Raw genomic sequence first — 24302 nt, 5'->3', positions numbered from 1 at the left:
GTCACTTGCTAGCAGGATATCTCTAAATTTAACCTTTACTCCTTCATATCAGGGTCATGTTTCCAGAATTCTTCCATTTGATTGTGGATGTTCTTTGCCACTAGGACCCTTTTCTGCAGCTAAAACTCACAACATTCAGGCCTTGTTCATAATGATAACAGCTCAGTTTCAGTGAACACCTTCGACTTTGTAGTTATACTGGCAAAAACAAAAATCTTTTTTATAATTACTTGCCTGATGCTGGATTTATCCACTGCCTACTGAAGCCAATTTACAGAGCCGTTGTACTGTCTACTCTTTTATATGGATCCGAATCATGGGTTATTTACCGGCACCACTTGCGTCTCTTAGAACGCTTCCATCAGCGCTGCCTCCGTACAATCCTAAACATCCACTGGACTGACTATGTGACCAACACGTCTGTCCTTGAACAGGCAGCAGTCACGAGCATTGAGGCCATGCTGCTGAGAACGCAGCTGCACTGGGCAGGGCACGTCTCCAGGATGCAGGACTACCACCTCCCTAAGATCGTGCTCTATGGGGAACTTGCCACTGGCTGCCGCAAGAGAGGAGCCCCGAAGAGGAGATACAAGGACTGCCTGAAACAATCCCTCAGCCTTGGCCATATTGATCACTACCATTGGTCTACCCTGGCCTCCAGTCGGGAGGCCTGGAGACACACCATCTATAACGCTGCTGCTGCTTTTGAGAACACACGCAGGATCACTCTCGAGGAGAAAAGACAATGCACAAAGAATCGCGTCTTGTCGATATCACCTGGGGAGTCTTTCTGCTGTGCCTTCTGCAACCGGACTTGTCTATCTCACATTGGCCTTTTTAGCCATCAGCATGCTTGTAGCAAGCATAGGTAGAGCCCTTCTCAAATCTTCGTTTGCAAAGCCTAGCCATGAATGATGACTGAAGCCAATATTCATCTTACCTTAATCTGCCAGAGGATCTGGCTGCGCTGTCAGAAACTAAGGAAATGGCACAGTACAAGAGTAAGTGTTCAGAAAGTTTCCAAACCTTCCGGCAAATGCAACAAAAGTGGTGCGATGAGGCAACATGAGAACAATCTGGAAATGTAAGTAAGCCTGCTGTGAAGGGCACTGCCACAGCATCCCACAGAAAATCAGAGGTGAATCATTGACGCTTGCATGTGCAGTATGACTGTGACAGAAATCTTGTCTGGCAGCAGACCATGATGCATTGCAGTGTTCACAAAATAATTTTGGCAAAAGACTATTGCTTATTACATCAGAGGGAGTTAATCATACTCAGCTTGAGACAAACTCAAGGTGTAGACTGGAGTTGCATTGTAGTAAAATACATAATCTCAAGGTACAGGAAGGTGGCATTAGGTCAAGGATCTCAAAATACTCAAGTGACCTCTACTAAGTTCTGCCAGTGGCCTTGTGCTTCTGAAAAGATAAATCTACCTTCTTGAATGAGCCTTGTAGGTGAATATATTTAGTCTTTCAGACCTTGTTCTATAAAACAGTGATGAACTATGATAGTAGACAATATCCTTATATGGGATAAATCTGCATGACAGTGGGGTATTTTCTTGTCAGGATTTCTTTCCAAAGCTCTTGGTCTTTCTCAGAAATTATGATCTTGTATTTATCCTCAGCAAAGATGAAAAATAAAAATTTGCATTCTGACATGACCCATAAAGGCTGGTATTGCAAAGATTATATTTAGTTGTCCTGAAGATCTATAGGCTGCTCCCCAATGCAAAATATTTAGAACACATTATCTTTCTTTACCAGAAACAACCCACAGCTAGTCCTCTTCTAGTTGTTGTAAGTGTATGCAACTGCAGTAAGTTCCCTTCAGCTTGTACAAATCTTTCAGGTCTGTCCTGGACATGGGGACACTCTCCTCTAGCACACCTTCCCCTCCCTACCCCCAGACAAAACAGCGCATGTTTTCATGCCAAAGGAGAAGAGTTTATTTTTAGGTAAATATAAAATAGAGACTTTCATTTAAGTAGTACAGAACCCCCACCTACATTCTGATTCAGGTCTGTATCAAAGTTTATTGCAAACCTTCTACAAGTAGGAGCAGTTAGAGTGAAAAAATATATATGGAGCATTTTCTGCTTTTCATATCCACAACCTCATTCTTTCAGCAATACCAGTTCAAACCAGAAATTGTCCTACAATAATGAAGTAGGAGTGTTATAGAAGAATTACAAAGCAGTTTGAAGAGAAAAAAGAATATGCATCTAATACATTCTTCATTGGACGCAGGTTGCTATTAAACACATGAAGATGCTAAAGGTGTATTAAAATTCCCATGCATCTTCCTGCTGTAGCTGGACTTTTTTCAAAATAATACAAATCTTTACACAAAGATGAAGAAAAGAAAGCAGATCATAGTTTTAACATGTGTCTTGGTACATTTTGGGTTGAATTGCTCTCTGTTTTTTTCTGGGATATATCCTTATAAAAAAAATTGACTAGACAAAACCCTAACTGTTAAATATATGCCTAATATAAAATAATATATTTTAATATTAATTATAATATATTTTAAATTTTATTTATAATATATACATATTTCTTTGTATAAATAAATATTTAATATAAAATATTAAAATGTCTGTTTGTAGTGGCATCAATTTGCACACTCTTATTCCAAACTGTCTATTTTATCCTTATTCTTCTCTTCCTCCACTGAGAGGGAACATGTCTGCCAGTTTTTTTAAAATGCTTCCTTCAAAAGGAGGAAGACTTTGCAAATGTTGCCTGTGTTAAAATGAAGACAGAAGCACATTCAAATGTGAAAAAAAAAAATCTTGTTGCAGCTTGCTCTTATTTAAATGAATAGAGAGAGCTATTGCTAAGGACACATCCTGAGTATCATGTCTGAAAAAAAGCAAGTCCTTGAACAGGTTTCCACAGTGCCTGCAAGAATTGTCTCAGCAAAAGCTGAACTTCAGGTCACCTCTGGCTTACACCCAGAGAATTAATTCATGTTTTTTTTAACTCAAGCTGCCTCCAGGATGTGTCTGCTCTTGGGACAGGCATCATCAAAAACCTCCAAGGAGCAAACCTGGACTATCTTTAATGCTTGAAGGCACTAAAAACATTGAGGTAGGGAAACTATATCGTGTGGTGGGACCATCCCCTTTGCAATGAAGTACATCCTTGAGGAGTACTCTCAATACTAGATTGAAGAAAGCTCCCTCCATCACCTGCACTAGCAAGGGTGCAGAGCTGACCTTTGACATCTTCTTGCATCAAATAAAATAGCTGGAAAGTGTTTAAGTCTTGACATTCTACAGTGTCACAGGTGTAGAAAGTTTGCGTTTAGCCATGTCATCTAAGATAACAAAAGCCCCTTTAACTCAGCAGTAGTCTCAGGTCAAAGCCCATTGCAAGTGGTGCTTAATCTCATCCTCTAATACATGTTTAAAAATTAGATCCATGGTAGGATGTGCAGAGAACAAGATTACAAGATGATTTCTTATAACATAAGTCATTTCAGAGCTGAATTAATTAGGAAAATGAAAACAATAATGTTGAAGGGTTTTTTTCAATTGCATTAATGTTTTTGATTCACAGAGTTCATAAATCTTTGAATACATTAAACACGGATTTATAATTTTTGTTACATTGGTTTTTGCTTTATTCCAAAAGTCATTTGTTATTCTTTTATTGAGTCAAGCTGTAAGCCAGTTAAAGCACAGACAGTGCAGTTGTGGTTGACACATCATAAAAGATGTTTTTTATAATTTCATTGTTAAAGTATTTATTGAAGGTATTCAAAAAATTCCAACAAATAACAGCAAACTCATTTGGCAATACTCAAGGAAATTTTTAGAAAAGTACAGTAGTCAAATAGGGGATGAAGTGTTCCTTAGTCTATCACATTTCTTAATTACAAACTTAAACTTTTTATCATAGGATGGGGTTCAACAAGAATACAATGGCTCCTGGTATTGTATCAAAACCACCACAGACTCACTGTAAATAGAATCAGTCAGTTGTAATCTCGCTATGCTTGATTAGATGTGTGAAAAAATCTCTGCTTTGACCAGTTTTATGCTAATTTCACTCCAACATGTCAAAGCCAGCTTTCCTTTCCACACCTAGCCTTCAGGACTCTTTGCTTGCTTCTTTTTTTTCCTTCCCTCTTCTTTGTTCCAGAAACCATTTTCTCTCAGCGCTTTTGCCCTTCCGTTCATGCCAATTTGGGCCTTTGCTTTTATTATCATTTGAACACATGTTGGACTAAGACCGCCTTTGATATTTTGCCACAGACCTTTTGCCTTGTTCTTGGCTATTGTGTACTTTTTTTTTTCAGCACAGACCTTGCTGTTTTTTCCCTACCCAGAGGCATGACACCACCATTTAACAAGAGTCATGCTGCATTAGACCCATGCACATTCTCCTGATTCTAACCACGACCCTTCAAACTGGACAAGAACAGGGGCAGTGGGTTTGACCAGGCTCTAGAGTGTTCAAAATCCCTCACTGGCAACACAAGTATGGCTGTATTGCAACTTTTCTACACAAACAGTCACATATGGAGATCCAAGGAGCTGAAGCGATACAGAATCAAAAAGGTCTCAAAGAAAGGTCATTACTGAACTATTATTGAAATATTCCCAACGTTACTGTTTGGAATGAGCAGCCACATGAGGATGAGAAAATAATTCTGGAAAACAGAAATAAATCTAGGCTTCCTGTTTATAAAAACCCAATTCCAGTACTCTAAGGGGCAAGAGGGATTCATGGATCATTAGCAGATAGTTGTGAGAGCAGGGACAGTTCCCAGTAATCAGATCCCTGTAAAGATCAACTCATTTCATTGTTTCAGGAGTAGCAGGATCAACAGACTGCCCTGTCCTTTATGTCAGTCATCCACATGGTAATGCCAACCAAGAACCTCAGGAATAACCAATGTCACCTTTTGAATCACATAGGTCATCTTTTTTAATCACATAGGTGGCTGTTGTCTTTCCAGATATGGTCTGATTGCACTCTGCAATCAGCAGAGTGACAATGGTTAAGCATTACCTGCTTCTAAGTCAGCAGTGCAGATTTCTCTCCATACTCAATAGTACGTTCCCTTAGCTTTCTGCTACAACAAATAGGAGTTAAGGTCAGCATGGATCTTCATGAATGTTGCCTTTTCCTGCCTGAATTTCCTCCTGCTCTGATGGTTGTTCTTCCCACATACTGCACTTCCTTTCCTTCTAGACTGACTCTCACCTCCACCAAATTCCCAGCCCTGCGCAACATCCATGGTGCACTGGACCCTCATGTGCTCTCTTTCTTGTGGACCATAAAGAAACCTGAAACATTTTTATCAACACTTCAACTGCGAGCATGAATCACATTGCTTATGATTGCATTACATGTGCATGCAGAGCAGGAAATAAAGAGTGTTACTACTGCAGTGGCAGCTTCGCCTGGTCAGTCATTTTTTATCTTAAGAAAAACAGCTCAGTGGCTTTTGCACTAGAGGAAATGCATAATCACAGGACTATATTAACTCTAAAAGGATTTGTGGGCATGGACAAAGAAATTCAGTAAACCTGAATCCCTCTATCTTAGAGAGCTTCTGCTGTAGAAGGAAAAGACAGACAAAAGTGGAACAAAGTAAATTCCTCATAGGACAATGAAATGTTCAACTAAGTGAGAAGCAAAGGTGAAATGAGTTGCCCATAAATGCAATTATTCACCAAAGCTGGAAACTGACTCTAGCATGATCCCTATTTTTGTGCCAGGTTTCTCCTGAAAGCAATCACAAGACATCCTTGTGAGGAGTTGAGATTCAAGGTGGTATTGTGCATCATGAAAGGCTTTTTCTTTTTCTTACTTACCTTACCTGTGCCCAGTCCTCTTCTGCTGGGGGACTGTGATCATGGGTTTACCTCTGAATCAGAACTGACTCAACCTACTCCCAGTTCACAATAGATAAAAATAGCATTATTTCAACTTGATTCTCTTTTATTAGAGTATTTTATTTTTCCCCTTGCCTTCCCTGTTCCCCAGGGAACATCATAATATTATGAGACCTCCAGTTAACAATACTGGGTATTCAAACCACTTTCTACCAAAAAGAGAAAATCAAACTGAACTTTTAAAGGTTCTACTCTTTTTTGTGTGGTTTTTTTTTTTTCGTTTATTTGTTTGTTCTTTTGGTGGTGGTGGTTGTTTTGCTTTGCTTTTTTTTTTTTCTTTCTTTTGACACTAGTAAATTTTCATGCTGTAAATTCAGTTTGGCAAACTGCTTAAAAGGTAGATTGTCTTCTGTGTTCATGCTACTTGCAGGGACCTTCATGGAATGTGATCTATGGGTTAGATATATGTCATAGGAAGACCACTAGAATCAGGAAACTAAGAAGAAATAGAGGAGATGTTCTGTCTACCCTTGAATCTAGTGTGGTAACTTACATCAGTTTAAGAGGGATGTAAAAATAACAGCCAATTGGTATGTAATATTTAAAATTATTTTACCAAAATTTACATGACTTGATAAAAAGGCAAGAGAACATACTAATTATATAGGATTTAAAAATACTGACTTTCATAAGACTACTACCCATCCATTTAAGTAGGTAAATCCTAAGCAGTTTCATTCAGTTAAGAACTCAGTATTATTTTTTCATTGCTTCTTGTTCAGAATGTATGACCAATGGAAGAAATTATATTTCCAAAAGATTTCAGTTCATAACTAAACCAAGAAAGATATGAAGTAATAGTAAATTGTGGAAATAGATTTACATTGCAATAAAGTTGTGAGGAAGAGGGCTAGTTAAGTTCAAAGTGTTCTTGTTCCACTTGTGTGAAGTTAAGGCATACAAGGAAGAGCTTGTACCTTAGAATTAATGAATACAGAGCAAAGGCTTTCCAGGGAAAATACCTTGTCTCACTCCATGTTTGAAAAGTTTGTAGTCCCAGTCCAGGTTCCCTCTGTTCAAGAGATCACACTGAAGGAGAAATGTAAAACTGTCCTGTAGGTCCAGGAGGAATGAAATCCTCTCTTCCAGGTCATCCTTTTCTGCAAACTTAACTGATCTAAAAGCATGCCTCATTTGGTGACTTTGCCTCATTATTGTTCACAGGTCATTAAAAACCTCCTTAAACAATCTTAAAAGTTTCAAAAAGAAGACAGAGCTGGGAAGTGATGAGAAACTGGAAGCTCAGGTCAGGGTCCTGGGACTAGTAGCACAAGGACACTAATACCCAGGGAAAGGCAAGCAGCTCACGAGAGGAGAAAAGTGAAAAACAGAGGAATTTGGGGAAGGCTGGACAAGAAAACTTCTGTCATAGGAAATTAAAATATGCAGTATAGGAAAGACTGAGACACAGGTGAGAAGGGAGATGACAGGGTTGAGTGGGCTGGGAATAGAATGAGAAGCTGGTGAACTGGTGCTGGAGCCATTTGCATAAAACAGCTAGAAAGCTGGAGCCATGGGTGAGAAAAGTCTTCAGACAGAAGCAGAGTATATTAAGCTTCATGAAAAGACTACATTGCTATTCAGAGCCTGGAAGTGATTCCAAGACTCTCAGATCTCACCAATACTCCACTGTCAATAGAGTTTATGAATACATGGCAAAATGTCTGGTTTGTTTGTCTCTAGAATTAGGTGCTAAATGATCATAGACTGTATCATTCACTGAGCTTGGGTATCAGTAGGGCTGCAGGATGGTGTACAAATAAAGGAAAGAATATGTGCAGAGGAACCTTTTTTTCGATCAGGAAGTGGATAGATTCAATAAAGGTCATTTAATCTAAGAAAACATTGGATGAAAATCAAGACACCAAATGAACAAAAAAGCAACTTCCTAAATGCAAGAACCACAAAGCTTTGACCATTCTGGCTTTTGTCAGTCATTTCTATCTGGAAGAAACTGTTGAAAATGTAATATTCCCTGTTAGCAGGGCTTCAAGCTTTGTGAAACTTGATAGGCTCCTGCAGGGAAAATCAAGGCAATCTGCATTAACAACATACTGCTCTGCACTAAAAGACCCTTGCAGAACACAGAGAACAAAAAAGAAGATTTCAGCTCTTAATATTGTAGTCTGCTGATTTTGACATGACCTGTTTAAAGAATTATCCTTTACAATCACAGTGAGAGAGAACCTGATAAGAAAACGGCACTTTTCTTTAAGAAAAATCTTTCAAGGGAAAAGACGTACAGCCAACAACTTGAAAGAGACAATGTAAAATGTGGTTTTAGATTTATATTTATAGCTTTTATTACATTAGAAATATCACAGGTAGATTAGACTGCAGGTAGATTAGAACAGATTAGTCCAGATGAGAACAGATTAGAACAGATGATTAGTTAGATTAGTCCAGATTCTGGACAGTCTGTAGTAAGGAATAATCCTGATTGTCTTTGCCTCCACCTCATCTTTATTTTTTCCCTAAAAATCTGAACTATTATGGGGTTATGTAGAAAACCATCCAAAGACGGAGTAGACATAAAATCATGAAGTAAGAATATTGGTTATTGATGAAGTTCATTACCTCAAGGTTGAGAGGGCAGGAGGGCAAGGAACAATATATACATATACCAAGTTAACCAAACCATAATCTTAAAATCTTGAGCTGCTGACTTCATATATTACTTCAGCCCTAATACTTATTTCTTAAGTTTATATATTTTCACATCTATCGAACTGTATCAGAAATGTTTTTATAATATTGTCTACAACCTTAAATCATCCAGACCTTGATTAAAACCATTTAAAATTAGTAACTCATGGATAGTACCATAAAAGATATCACAAGAATAGGAATATATTTCTGAGTGCTTATGGGAACTAATTATATTTCCCATTTCTGGTCGAGATATATGTATATGTTATCATGCAAGAGTATAGGTCACTCTGGCTGGTATGTAAATGAAAACATTATTCATTGGTCCCATTGGCCCCATTGGCTTCATCAAAAAGCTGTGTTTAATGATCGTTTTAAAGGAAAAATTGCATTTTCTGACATTAAAATTCAATGTACAGAAAACTTGTGAAGTGACAATTTGCAAAGCAATTCATAAGCTAAGAGGGAATATGATAGAGCTAAAATAACCTGTGTGATAGGCTGACCTGGAGCAAAATTGCAACTCTCTTGTTGCTCAAAGTAGGAAAATAATCACAATAAGGAAATAATGAAACAGAATGAAAACTGCCTGAGGATAGGCAGCTCCAACTGAAATAAACCAGGTAGAAGAATGTTTATTCAAGGAGAAAATCAGGGAGGAACTGGTTAGAGGTTTCATAATTGAACTGTTTTCAGAATAAGAAGGGTTTTGGTTTGGAATTTTTTCTTTATTGTGGTTAATTATACGTGCTCTTTCTAAAATAGCCAAAGCAATTAGTTTATGTCAAACTTACCAAAAATAACAATTTAAATTAAACCAGGGTAGAAATTGTACTAAGAAATCTTTAACAGGGAATAACTTTCTTCTGAGTTTTTTTGGGTAATCTTTCTGAAATTTCTCCAAGTAAAAAGCCCCAAGCCTGTAGTATTGTTGGACAAAATTAATTTTTTTCACAGATGGCTCATACATCCCTAAAATCTCTGGCAAATGCTGATGAAATGCAGCTCCACATAAAAAAAGTAGTAAAAACTCAGAGCGGTGCTTATAGGTGATCTATAATTTTCAATTTGATATATGTCAATATTGTGGTCCTTGTCTTAAAAATACACTTAAATATTAATGGAAAAGCAACCTACTTGCAACACAAGTGTTCTTTCAGGCTCTTCCAAGCACTTCAGTTTTAAAAGTCTCTCCTATTTATTTTCTGACAATTTAAGGAGGTTACACCTCCTTATTATCAGCTCACTAACATTATATTTATGTACAAAGACACAAAGTTTACCATAACTGATCAACAGTGCCAATTCCAGGGGCTAAATCACGCAGGGGCTTAGCACAGTAGCCTTTTACACAAGCAGGGCACTAGTGTGTTTATTCCTATTATTCCTATTGCAAATCTACAGCCTGGTACAATTTAGAGACAATGCCCAGAAAGGGTCTAGGGGTAGAAAAAAATTACAGGTGAACAAGGCTCAATATATGTAGTCAAAGAAAGAATAGACCAAAGGAAAACAGATCCTGTTATAAAAAAACCCGAACAGACACAAACACAACAAAAATCCCTCAACCAAAACAAAACAAACACACACACAAAAAAGCTCTTTTTTTTTCCCCAAAATACTTTTTATTGGAGCAAATGTACACAACAAAATTTACTTCCGGTTGACAGATACCCCTTGAGCATCTATTTGCACAGTCCCAGTCTCTACCCTGGGCTAATCTAATGCCCTTCTTAAGTGTTTTATATGTTGCAAATCACTGAAATGTCAAGAGCTAGTGTTCAGTAAGCAGGTGCTGTCAACAGATTCAGCCATAGCACTTGGCTACTGCACCCTTCCCAGAGTGAAACTTGAGACTAATCTTCTTCCTTAAGCTGACTCTTCCCCTCAGGTTGATGCATACTAAGCACCATCTCTTGCTGAGAACTGCGACCAATTTGCATAAATAACATACTTTGCTCTCCAGTCTTCCTGGTGGTTTCTAAAATAGTACTCTTATTGTAGAGATATATGAAAAACTTACTTATGCTTTTTTCTCAAAGTAGACTATTGCTCAGGCAGCTCTTAGGCAAAGTAGGTCTGAAATGTGATGGCTGCTGTGTACATGGTCAGGTGTTTAAGGGGTGTATGCTATTTAAATGGACCCTAACCATTAATTTCCTGAGTTTCCTTCTCACAGGGCTGAATCATGTCTCCCAAGCTAGTTATTTTTAAACTGCTACCATTTTTTGCATGTGGTATTTTCTCCCCGTGTTGCATTCAGATTCATTTGGGGAAGCAAAGCCCAGGACAGACTTCTGGCTGCTGAGACAAAAAATATATAAATCAGAACCTTAAATTAAGACTGCCAATGACATTTTTTGGCTGCCCTTCAGGTACTGCTTTAAAAACTTCATTTTTTGCAGTCCCACACCCTTCAGAAATTGAAACATTTCTACACTTTCTTCTTTAGAAGACTTAATTTGAGTGAAATATAAAATGTAAGTCCCATGCTTTCTTCATTAGTTGATCTGTGCTGACAGATTCTGTTTACATATTTAAAACTAATGTTTGTAGGAGAAAACTCTCAAAAATGCCTGTTGATCAATCTGTGGAGTGCACAGAGTCGGGGGGAACTTGCATGCTGTGGATGCACAGTAGTAGTAACCCCAAAGTGATCCCAGTAGGACTGCAAATCTATCAGTATTAACAAGGCATTCATTCCTATAGCTGCAATGTGGGCTGGTGCCAGAGCACGCTGTGCTTAAAGGCTCTCTCATGGTCATCCAATTACCTGGTAAATACATGGAAGAGGTGACTTAGAAACCTGTACCTCATTGATTTACGATACTGCAAAGTGCTTTTGAAAGCGCTACCACTAATGTTTAAGCTGACGTCAGCAGAAGATGGGCTGGAGTTCACATCCTGTTGTTTAATGAAGGCAGGGCATGGTTACAAGTCCCAGGCCTGCGAGACACAGCAAGGAAGGCTGTTTATACTGAAAAGAAGCAGTATAATCAGAGGTATGGAGCAATTATGAACTGCCAGCCTCCAGCCTTTCCATAGCTATTCCACCAGTGTAGTTCTTCAAATTTTTAACTCAGTCCTTTCAGGTGGATGAACCAGAGTTGGCCCTTTCAGTCAAAAATGCATGAAAATGTCATCTTTTACAGACTCCCCAAGGTGAGCAGCTCTGGTGCAGCCATCTTCTGCAGTGCAGCAGCAGATCTCAGTACACAGCAGGGGATTTCCTGAGCCAGGGAAACCCCAGGGGGTTCCTGAAACTGACCAGGAGCTGCCAGCTCATGGAAGAGTGGATGATGAGGTGTGGGCAGGTCTAGGAGAGATGGTGACAGCACCCCACTCCTACAAGGATCTGCATGATCTATCCCAGTGGTGACTGACGGCTCACACAGACAGAGCTGTTGAGGGGAGGGACAGCATGTGGATCTCAGACTCAGACTGGGAAGTGCCTGGACCATTCTCCTGGGGCAGGGATAGGCAGAAAACTTGTGTAACATCAGGAGGGCTGAGAAGCAGTTAGATAGCTGGTTCCAAGCACAGTCTGCAGTGGACACACAGCCCACAGACAAGCAGCCAAAAACTCTCCCACCAGCACAAAGAGGAGGCAGGGGGAAAATAGTGCAGAAGAATGGATACTTGCAACAGCAAGGACCTGTAGCAGGCAGAGACTTCTCCCAAAGCCTGAGGTGCCCTCATTGAACCACTTCAGTGCTCTGCAGACTGAAGAGGAAGGACTTGTTACATTAGGAGAGGAAGAGTCCTGGGAGGGCCTGATAAAAGGACTGGAGCACCTCTCCTGTCAAGACAGGCTGAGAGAGTTTGGGTTGTTCAGCCTGAAGGAAGAGAAGCCTCCAGGGAGATCATATAGCACCTTCCGGTATCTAAAGGGACTAAAAGAAAGAGCTGGAGAAGAACTCTGTACGAGGGCATGCAGTGATAGGACAACTGGGAGTGGCTTTAAACTGAAAGAGCGTAGATCTAGGTTAGATATTAGGAAGAAATTCTTTACTGTGAGGATGGTGAGGCACTGGAATAAGTTGTCCAGAGAAGTTGTGAATGTCTCATCCCTGAAAGTGTTCAAAGCCAGGTTGGATGGGGTTTTGGCCTAGTGGAAGGTGGTCTTTAAGGTCCCTTCCAATCCAAATTATTCTATGATTCTACAGTTTGGGGGAAAAAAAAAATCTTTAAAGCATATGCTCTATTCTTTGCCTCTGTCTTCTGACTGGAGCTTTAGCCACTAGAACAGCACAGACATTAAATAGTTAAAAAACCCATCCCCTATTTAGCCTTTCCCAAGGTTTTCTCCTTTTATAAACAGTTGGTTGAAGTTGCTGAATTTTCAGACTTTCTAGTGTTACAGTCAATTAGAATTCATCCCATGTCCTCTTTTAATTTGCACGTATCTGGCACATAGTTCTCTTCAACCAGGCCCATGTGAATAAGCACTTAGTGGTGATTCATCCATTGAAGTACAGCAGGCCACTCCACTCCCCCTCAAAACTCATGCATTTTTAGTAATTGCATGAGTATCTGTAGTAGAGGAAAAATGGAATCTATGAAGTAAGAATCAAACACATTACCATAAGCTCTTCAAAAAGTTAATACAGTTGAAAAAGAAATCCATGGTTTGGTCTGGCTTCACTAAACAGAATGCCTTTTGGTTTTGTGTGCCAAAAACTAACTAACTTCTGACATCAATGAATATTGATATCATCCTGCACTATAGTGGCTCTATTCTACAGTTAACTATGAGCTGTGAATGAAATATCACCTTTGTGTCACTGAACCATTTACCTTGCTCATCCCTTTCTTTAGATTTTTTCCATCTCTGCAGTTCTTTGTGGTAACTCTTTGGTTTCCAGATCATCCAGAGATGATGTAGAAAGAAATGGGTTCTTGCCCAAGAGTGTAAAAAACTATTTGAAAGTGTTTTATTGAATGCTACACAGGGAAAATTGCTGATTTCTTCATTTGCAACAGGGAGAGCATTGGTAGTTTTATTTCTAAGAGCGTGTAATTTGACAGGACTCCCTTAAAAATCAGTGCATCTTATTGTTCTGTAGTTTAAATCTTATGCAGTGCAGGATATAAGATAAAGATAATTGATTAATAAGCACAAGCAATTCCCTAGAGGCAACAAGGAGAAGGATATCAAGAGACTTGGGCTAAATCTATGATTTTGTGTCTTTAAGATTTTAAGCTAACACTCTCGGTGGGTTAAAGCCAAGTTTATTTCCAGTTGAACTAAAATAAGAAAACTCTTCTTATAAATCCAACTGAAAGTTTGAGCATGGAGTTCAGAAATGAAAAATATTACTCATAAATAGAGATGAACAAATGAGAAGTAGTTGGATTTGGATGAGATTTAGGCTGGCTTTTTCATTCCACACAAAGGAATTCAGAAGTACCAAACAGACTGACTAGTCAGTCCAAGAAGACAGTACACTAAAGAAAAACAGCTTGGAGAAACAAGAAAAAAGGAAGCATTTTTTTAATCGCAAAATTAATTTATTAATAGCACATTGTAAAAAAGGCACTAGGGGATGTGAAGGAAAAAGACCCAGTCTGTTAATACCAGAGGTACAAACTGGAGAAATTAATAAAGGCAATTCATAGGCTAATTATGAATATATATATATATATGGAAAGGTGATATCAATGAAATTTGAAGCAACAAAACAGTCATTGCTTGGAATGTAAGAAAGTGTGATACTATTCCATTTAGAAAGGCTTGAGTAGGCAAAGAAAGAGCTAAAATACGCTCAGTCAGAAGTAGAATTACCTTTCTCCAGCTGTCAAATGTCTTGGAAGTAAATAAGTGTGACTGCATATGGATCAATATTTTTCTTCATTCTACCAGCTAAACCAGCACTCAGAATGGAAGCTTGCATCTGTTACAGACTGCCAAATGCCTCTGTAGGAAAATAAAACTTATCTACCTATAATGAGGAGTGGGAAATAGCTTCACCGGATGGCTTTAATCTGATAGACTATGCTAGAAAGCTCCTTCTGCAAATACTAGTATTCCTTGGAATTTCTCTTTACAATTCCTTAACTAAAATAGCATTGTCTTCAGCATGCATGAATCCTCCCCTTCCCTCCCCTCCCCTCCTTAAAATAAATATATTTTATTTCAAAATATGCTCCTTGTTTGAAGGTATGGACAAAATACCAAGTGCAGGTTTTGCATATGTATTCAGAGGAGGTTATTCCCTAGACGAACAACATTTATCTGTCTATGTTCTGTTTATACAGCTGCTACTAAATTAAGACCAAATTCTGATGGCTTCACTTCAAGAATTATTTTGAAGAGTTGTGGAGTGCGTGAGAGAGAAGATTTCTCAGAGGCTGAAAATAATTCCTCATGTTAAGAGACCATAAGCATATCTTGAAGGAGAAAGGGTAGTTTATTACTACCTCTAAATACCTGCAGGAGAAAAAGAAAACTGGCTAAAAAGGGTTCAGCAGTTTAGCAAAGATGAATTAAGGCTCAAGGTCTGAGTTGGTGTGAGATGACTGCAGACTAAAAAAAACCCATCTGTTTTTCCCAGTGAGAATAACTAGGTATTGAGAGAATTCAAGGCTTGTAGTGCAATTCTATTGCTGGAATCTTTTAAAAATAATGATAGGATGCCTTTCTAAAAGATATTCTACTTTATCAATAACTTTTGGGTTTGCAGCAGTGCTTACTTCAGAAAAATCTCATACCATTCAGAAAATGCAAACAGATAATCACCATAGTCTCTTTGCGAATGGAACATGACCAATAGGAAAGGGCTTCCAGCAGTGAGATAGTATTCAGAACTTTCAAAAGATTGTAAGGGAAACTAATCCACAAGAGTGCATGTTAGGAACAGGTGAGGTGGACTAGATGTCAGTACGGATAGAAAGAAACAGGTTATCCCATTCCACGATTATATAAAAGATGTCATACTAATATAGTACAGTCACAATGATTGTAGATGAGGACAAACTCATGAATATTTTGGTTAAGTAAAAGGAATATCAGGTCAAGCAAAATGTTTTTCTTTTTTTAATGTGTAAAATTAAATTCCGAAGAAGGAAAAGCATTTTATTTGAAAATGTTTACATGGGATTTCTTGATAGCTAATTGAAAACTATTTCAACTGGTTTGCGAATTAGAAACTCACTCAAAGTCCTGTGGGACTTTGTAACAAACTGCAGCACAAAAACCAGTTCTTGTGAGTAAGAAATTCAGTCCTAGAAATAAATGAGAAAGTATTGGCATTGACAGGTGACATAAAGCTGGGGGTTCTCAGTGCTTTTTAAGAGCAAAGTGAATGCAAGAGCTATTAAAGTTATGTATCCTCAGATATCCTACGGTATTTGGTGCTCCGTGGAGCGTGAAAAATGTTCTTTTCGAAAAGCATTGCACAGCTCATCAATAAAACCCTCTCAGGAAAAGGTTCCTACATAAAAGAAATTAATTTGCACTCCAATCCTGCATTCACTTTCACTGACATAGGCAGCTATGGCAATTTATTATTGTTTTTACTTTATCTGTTATTGTTCGCTTTTGTTCTTCAAACATAAAAGAAAAGCTATCTATGGAAAATAGCAAAGACTTCTTTGGCATAGTGAGTAATGGATCATGCCATGCTACACCATATTTGTATATTGATTTTCTCTCAGGTTGATACATGAATGCAAACAGAGATTATGTGTGTAACTTTCTACTTTTAAGGCAGAAATTGAACTGGACTGGTAATCATGGATCGAAGTCCACTTATGGTATTATACATTTTATTCCCATTATGTGGCTTGATGAAACTGCATTTTTGGGGGATTTTCCAATATTACTTGTACTTCACAACAGCCAAATTAAAATTCCATTGTTTTCATTAGTTCCATATTTCAAATAATATATGAAATGATAATTCCTGTTGCAAAATGAGAATGTCATTGTATCTAAAGATAATAGACCTGAATATCCTGAGACTAATTCTGATGCTCATAATACCTCATAGACAAATAACATGCTACAACTTCACGTGACTTTTGTGGAAGGAGAGCATTATATACAGTAGTACAACTGGGAAGAAAGAACATGTGCATTTTGCAGGATAGGTTGCATAATATATAAACACATAAGTATACAAAAAACCAAAGCATTTTCGATCATGACACCAAGCTCCAAAACAATGTTTTTTTCCAAACCTTTTATTTTTTGAATGAGTTTTGTAGGTAAATTGTTTTCATGGACCAGAGTACATCTCCAGAGTACACTTAAAGTACTCCAAGGATACAAACACTGAAATGATTGCAATTGAATCAAATGTAACTCTCTTTGAAACTGTCTGTATGGCACATAAAGAATTGATATGGGCACAAGAAATACAGGCTAGTAGGTTTCAAATGACTGTGTGACACAATGAATTTAGAAGTCTTAAAAATGGGTCTTTTACTTAATTTCAGGTCTTCATGAAAAGTTCTAGTATGCAACCTTTGAATACCAGTGACACTGGTGAAAAAAAGTTCAGTATAAAAAAATTAGAACTTTGAACAAATTCAGTGAGTTTCCATGTTCAATACTAAATGCCAAAAGCAGAGGATGAAGTAAATGTAGGTGCTGGAAATGTAGTCATTAACTTTTAAAAATCAGGCAATAGTTCATTTAACAAAACTGTCACTTTACAAAAATATTTTAAAAGTGCTGCTCTCTTCAAAGAAAACAAAAGTTCAGTATCCAAGGAAGAACCAACAAAATATGTAAATTATTTTATAGTGATGAAAAAGATTGGTGGTTTCAAGTAAAAATGTGTTTCGCAATATTATATTCTTGCTATTATACAAGGAAACAAACTCAGCTTAATGTCTTGCAGTTCTGTCTAAGTGGGAGGAAGTCTTGGTCTGACTTGACTTTAAAAAATCTCTTGCCTTCAGACAACCTGGGATCTGGTCTTTGCTTTTTACACTCTAGTCTGTCAATATTTGATTTTTATTATGCATGCTTATGCATATATATACATATAATTGAACATGATTCCTACAGGCACAAACAGTGCTGTTGGAGTTAGTTGTTTTTTCTTTCCCCCTCACTGTTTACTGATACAGTAATTTGTCTATGATAACGGGAAACTTTAGCACTCATGGTGTGAATGCATGCCTGGAAAATTTGCTTTTCAACTGTAAGTGCTGAAAGCTGAATCTGGGCTACACTGCTCCTGTACATGCAGGCACACACACAGAAGAGACACACATCCTGATAATGCCAAGGGCAATTATGAACTCAAATGCAGAGCTCCTTGGGACACAGAAAGCTATTTTGATCTCAGTGTCTATTGCATAATACGCTTGCCTGTGACTAGACATCTAGTCACACAACTGCTATGGCAATACATGTAAAAATTATGCCTCTAAAGACCTGTATTTTTTGTGTAGTTAAACATTCAGCTTAAGCAGAAATGTGTGTAATCATTTACATACCTGCATGTTACCACTCCCAAGAACACTTATTTGAGGCGAGGTGTAAACATCTTTCTCCGCTGTACACATGCTCCCATCCAAACACAGCATCTAGGAATCACTGTGAAAATACCTAAATGCCAAAGCTGCATAGGGAAATTTAAGAGCAACTCTTAAGTGACAGCATTACTTCCATCATTTTGTTCTTCCTTTTGGCTTGGAAGCGTTTGTTCTAGACTCCTACGGAGAAAAGATTGTTCGTGGAAATGAAAACTGTTGTATGCTGACTGACACATTTTGCAGAAGTAAGAATAAGCCTGCCATTAAGTCCTCAGCATTTCTTCATTATGTATATAAATGCTGAAGAAGATAAAGGCATTTTTAATGATAGTTTCATGAGTCTCATTCCTTCTACATTTTTCTTCAAAAGAACTGCAAAATCCTGTTTTCACCCTTGTCTTTTTTTATTTTAATAATAGCTCCTTTTGGAGTCATAATCACCTGTGAAGACATTAAGCTATTTCTTCTACCATTTTGCTGAGTATTTGCATCCTCCAAATTTCAAACTTCCTCCATACCTAGCTGGAGACATATTAGGACAGGATACCAGCTCTGAAGACAGACTTTAACTGAAGTATTAATAGTAGGCAGTGTACTTTAGGTAAACAGACATTGCCCTGGTTGACTGATTAGTGGTCAAAGAGGTAGAAAATTTTCAGCTTACTAAGAAAGAAGGAAAACCTAGTCCTGGAATTAAAAAAAATGAGCTTTGGGAAGCAAAGATCTGTAAACAGGTTGAGGGGGAAATGAATAGCTAATGGCAGGATTAAATAAGGTCTTTTCCTGGCTTCCAATTTAAAAAAAAAAAAAAAAAAAAAAAAGCACTGAAGATTAGAAACTTAGTTGGCTTACTGTTAACTAAATTTGAGTTATCAAGATAATGAGGAAGATGCCCCAGTGTTGTCTCTGTGGTCTCACTTATCAACAAAGAAATACTCACACACTGTGTGAGTCCTTGTTCTCATGACTAGGGCTTTCTTCTGTAATCAAACTCTGATAACAATATGGATAAACCCTCCCACTCTTCAATACTCTGCATTTCTAGTGATGGACCATTAGCATGTTGCCTTCACCCAGATGCTGAAGCTGCTCTGTTGTATCTTTGTATATCTTAGGTTAGTGGGTAAATGAATGTAGGACTTCATCTTCGTTGTGTGCTTGTTATACATCTATGGGTCCTTGTTGGATACTTGGGAATTTGCAGCTTTTTGTAAAATTTTGCCCAGGCACAGTTCCTTTATTTATCCAGTTGAAAGAATGTCCTCCAGAAACGGTGAAAAGTTCTGTTGTAGTAAGCATTGGGGAAAAAAGGAAGGAAGGAAGGAAGGAAGGAAGGAAGGAAGGAAGGGAGGAAGGAAGGAAGGAGGGAGGAAGGAAGCTGGAGAAGAACAGGGGAACAAGCAGAGAAGTAGTTCTGCATATCCTAAAGGATGAAGATATCAACTTTAACTGTGAAGCAAGGGAGGAAAAGAACTAAAATACCCTTCCAAATGTTAAGAAGGTTATTATATTTAAGTAAAATAATCTTAGCACCTTCATAGAAGTTGCACAGTTTAGCTCTCACCATGGAATCAAGGGTTGTTATAAACTCCTTGGATGATCTGCAAGGGTCTACAATGGTTTTATCCACATCTGAGCCACTCTCTCTCATTTTTTAATCACAGGAGAAAAGTGGAAATACTTTGAGTACCTTTACCTTCTAAAATTTACCTCTAAAACAGACAAAAAAAGCATATACTGAAATTACCAATTTCTTTCCATTGAGTATAGAAAAGAGGCTGCAGTTTGCAGGACATCTGTAGTATTTACCTCCCAGATATCTAAATCACAGGAAATGAATTCTGCCTGAAAGACACTAAATTATTTTGTGACTAAATGAGGTGATGGACTCTCGAAGTCATGAAAGGTGCCATAATTTTCTCCCACTCTCTGTTTATCAGGTTTGTTTTAGTTGAAGACCTTGGAAGCAGCAACTCTGCCTTATTTTCCCAGTATCTTATAGTCCAGTATCTACTCCTACTCTCAATTGCTGTGCCAGGTGTCTGGATCACACTACTGAGTGGAGCAGTGACCTGTGTGGGTACTGCAATTGTGTGTATCGTTTTTCATTGTACAAAGTGAGAAGTCTGCAGATTACTTGATTTTATACCATTTTCATGCAACTTTTATGCATCAACTAAGGAAGGGAAATGTAAAGGCTTGGCATGTTTCCTGGAGTTTTCGATTTCATTTTTTGCTCATCCTTCTACCTTAGCAGACTATGTTTGAAACACTAACATTTTCTTGAAATTTTTTAGTTGGTTCATGTCAGTAGAAGCACTGGTTTACACCGTACCTGTTTCTATGAAATTATCTCAGTTGCTGTGGTGTTTCTCAGTACAGCAAAGCAGTCTAACAATAAGCCATCAGAACCTATGGTTACTAACTCACAGCAATTTCCTGGTGCCATTCCCTGCATGGAGAAAAGTGCTGGGGATTAGTGGAATGAAAATAACCTTTAGCCTGTAGAACAACCCACAAGGCTCACTATGTTGTGATGTACTGCAATACTTCCTGCTTGTAACAGCAGTGAGCTCTGTTATTAAAGCCCTGTCCCATAATACTAAATACACAAGACTTCGGAAATGACTGTCCATCTTCTTGTGGGTCACACATTTTTTCACTGGCACAATACTTTTCAAAATGCACACATTCATCTAACAAAGGCATTATGGAAACACAAGGTTATCAAACCCCTTCAAATATATGTCTCAAACTGATGTACTTAACACGTAGGAACTTCTCCTTTTGACACACTGTTTTAAGTTTCTTTCTCCAGTTCCCACAATTGGATTTTTATTTATCTTTAACTTTGTAGTTTATGATAATTCATTGATTTTACAGTGCCTTCAGAGATGTTTTGGATGGAAGTTATTCTTACTGAGTGATTTTCTTTTCTATGTAATATTTAACTATAGTCAAATTGTCCACTGTATTAAATACGTTTGTTTCTATGCTCTCTGTTACTAGAAGATTAAGCTTTAATTTGCCTCAATTAATAAACCCATTATCCCTCTACTTGGGTGAGTTTATGTACATTCCTTGGGGGATTAATTGGTGTGTGCTACCAATTTCTTCATTCCCATGGTTGGCTGTAACAGGATGTAGTCTACTATTGCAAATGATGCCTTCTGTAATATCATACTCTAGAAAGTTAAGGTTTATAACAAGAAGCTATATAATTTATTAGGCCAAGTGTGATGTAGTCAGACAAAACCCTGTAAAAATTCTCTGTCATATAAACTCTTCTTCACATCTGAAATGGAAGCAACATACTTCAAACGAAGCACAGAAAATGGTCACAGTTTAGTTTTGTTACTGTTAATTACTGTGACTGAGAGAGAAGGATAGTTAACATCTATGGAGCTGAGGGAGTTGTTAGTAAGAACAGAGGCGATAAGGTCAGTAGCCTCTCATGAGGAGAGAGAGACACACAGATTATTATTCTCTGTGGAGTCACAAGGGTTAGCAGAAGAGATACTGCAAAAAAAAAAAATCAGATAATGTGAGATAAACTAGCCTTCTTACTGATTTTATAGTTTTTACTATCCAGCAGAATAATAAACTTTATATCCAGACTGACCTTCTGAAGATTTACAAATATCAAAAAAGGCCACAGCTGTATCACCACCATTGAGTTTCTAGTGTCTCTAAATGACTTCTTATTAAAGGCATATTCACGTGCATGCTAGACTTGCCATAAAGACTCCTACTTGGTGACTCATATCTCGAAAGAAGATAACAGAAGTCACTCAAACCTGAAATTAGGGCATGGAAGACACAGCCCGCAGAAGGAAGGATTTTGTGTGCCTTGGTTACAGAAGCCAGTGAATGATAATATCTTCATGTTTGTGGTCATGAAGCCATCCAGAAATATCTAGTCTGGATATTCAAGATGCCTTTCAAAACTTTGCTCATCCAAAATGATTACTGAGAGGCTCTGCCTGTCCAGAGATCTAAAACTTAAGGAAATTAGAATGACATAGTTTACTTAAATTTCACGTGAACATTACTGCACAAATGCTGTTGAAACACTAAAAAATATTTCATATGGAGTGTTTTTCTGAAGCTTAAAATATTATCAGGTCAGTGAACAACTGTCTGTATCCCACCACACCGTCAATTTATTTTCTATATTATTATTGCAGGTGATTATGTAGTCATGACTATATACTTCGACTTAAGTAGAAGAATGGGATACTTTACTATTCAAACATACATTCCCTGTATATTAACAGTTGTTCTTTCCTGGGTATCCTTTTGGATCAAAAAAGATGCCACACCAGCAAGAACAGCATTAGGTAAGTTGTTAATATTTCCCTTTTCTTCTGTCTTTGTGATGTTCCTATACTACCATTTGAAAATGTAAACTTCCTTTCAAAGAGACCACTGTACATTTTGGATTATTGCTACTACTTCTTGCAGACCCAGATCTACTTACCACTGAAAAGAAAGAAATTAAAGAATTAAAAGTATACAAGTGTGACCCTTTGGATGACACTGCCACTTATTTTGCATAAATCTCTTGAATTAATATCTGTCTCCTTGTTCTCACTGATATCTTAGTGACATTTTTGAAGAATTAATTAATTGCACTGCTGGTTCCTTCCCTTCTGAAATTCTCCCCCACAGGGAATTGTGTCTTATATATATACAGAAAACTGTGGGATATAATAGCATTAACTCATGGAAAGTGTTTTATCTTGCATGCTTGAAGTTAGACTTCACACTGGGTATATTGATATTTTTCATAGATTGTGGAGATTTATGGTGGTTAAGGTTTTCCAGAAGCCTATTTATGTCAGGACCAGCCTGTGCACTTTGGTAATGTGCTTTAGAAATGTTGACTTAGACACTTGGAAATTTATTCTTACATCTGAGGAAATCCTTCAGGTTTTGCCAGCATTAAGGATACAAGGCTATATAACTGCCAATTATAGGTATACACAGAACCAAAGGAAAAACAACATCTTTGTATTCAGGTTGTGGTTGCCAGGTCTGCCTATACAAACTGATTCAGAAATCTATCAGTCTAGGAAAAAAGCAGAGGCTATGTCAAGGTTTGCATGTCTGTTTTCAAGGATAGAGGTTACCATTCCCAGCTATCGATTGCATCCTTCTGCTGGAGTTTGTTACCAGGTGGATCCATTTTTCTGAGGTTATTTTACAAGAAAGGAGTATTCAGTCCTCACTTCTTTCATGTGAGTGCCAAAGGGCTGTTACACCGTGGCTCCAGCAACGTGACAGACCCTAAGACTGACAGTTACTCTGTGACGTCCAGGACAGCAAAAAGACCACAGAGCAGCTGTACAGTTGCCTGTTTCTGGCTGTGTAGACTTGCTTTTGATAGCCAGAAAATTGAGTAATAGGTCTTCAGTGTACTTCTTTGCTGAACTCCTTCCTTCTTAAATTGGGTGACTCAGGGGATATAAGGAAAGACTGACCATGCTCCATCTTTTTAAACAGGGAGTCTGAAGCCCCGTGTGTGGGTAGAGTCGCAGAGCATCCATTTGGGTTATTCTTCTTAATGCATAAGACAAAAGATACAAAAGACATCTAACGGTTTGCATTACTGATTTGCCATAAGCAGCGTTCATATCCTGTTCCTGACTGTGATTCCCCACACCACACAGCTCAGTTTTCCAATTAATTAGACACAGAAGTAGGTTAGATCACGAATCACTACAGTTGTGACTCTCCCTGTTTCACTCCCTCAGCCAGCAAGAAGTTCAGACAAAACATGTATTCAGATGTAGTCATGAATTTGGAGTAAGAACATAAAAATGAGATGTTCCAAGGCTATACTCAATGGATATCATGACTCAGTACTAAATATTCAATGGAGAACTAAATTTCTAGGCTAAAATATAACTTTTCTATAAATGAAGTGAAGTAACAAATAAATAATATATATCACGGATCACTTTTTCTGCACGGAGTTGTATTGTTTCCAAATTAGCAATGGGCTGTTGATTCATGGGATGCAGTAAGCAGATGTGCCTATTTTACTGTAGGCCTACTTGTCTAATGCAAGTTATGAATCTGTCTGAGCAACAACACATATTCACATTTGGATAGTGGCACATGGTGAAATTGTGAGTAATTCAGCCAAAGGCAAACTTCTAAAATTTTCCTACTAATTAGTTGAAATTAATTGTTGACTCCATGCACCAAACCTTATCCAAGTATAGCTGCATTAATGTAA

General features: G+C 37.8%; 1 protein-coding gene across 3 annotated transcripts in view; it reads left to right on the top strand.

The window, feature by feature from the left end:
- GABRG3 (gamma-aminobutyric acid type A receptor subunit gamma3) overlaps positions 1-24302 on the top strand; it is a 310237-nt gene that overhangs the window by 269975 nt on the left and 15960 nt on the right. For all 3 annotated transcript variants that reach the window (XM_050334198.1, XM_050334200.1, XM_050334199.1), the window contains exon 7: positions 22246-22398. In XM_050334198.1, the coding sequence (XP_050190155.1) occupies positions 22246-22398 (153 nt within the window). The remainder of the gene's footprint in view (positions 1-22245; positions 22399-24302) is intronic.

Source organism: Myiozetetes cayanensis, unplaced genomic scaffold, assembly GCF_022539395.1.
Source record: "Myiozetetes cayanensis isolate MyiCay16 unplaced genomic scaffold, myiCay2020 scf5-8, whole genome shotgun sequence".
Lineage (NCBI taxonomy): Eukaryota > Metazoa > Chordata > Aves > Passeriformes > Tyrannidae > Myiozetetes > Myiozetetes cayanensis.
The sequence above is the reverse complement of the archived record's forward strand: the minus strand, read 5'-3'. Positions and strand labels throughout refer to the sequence as shown.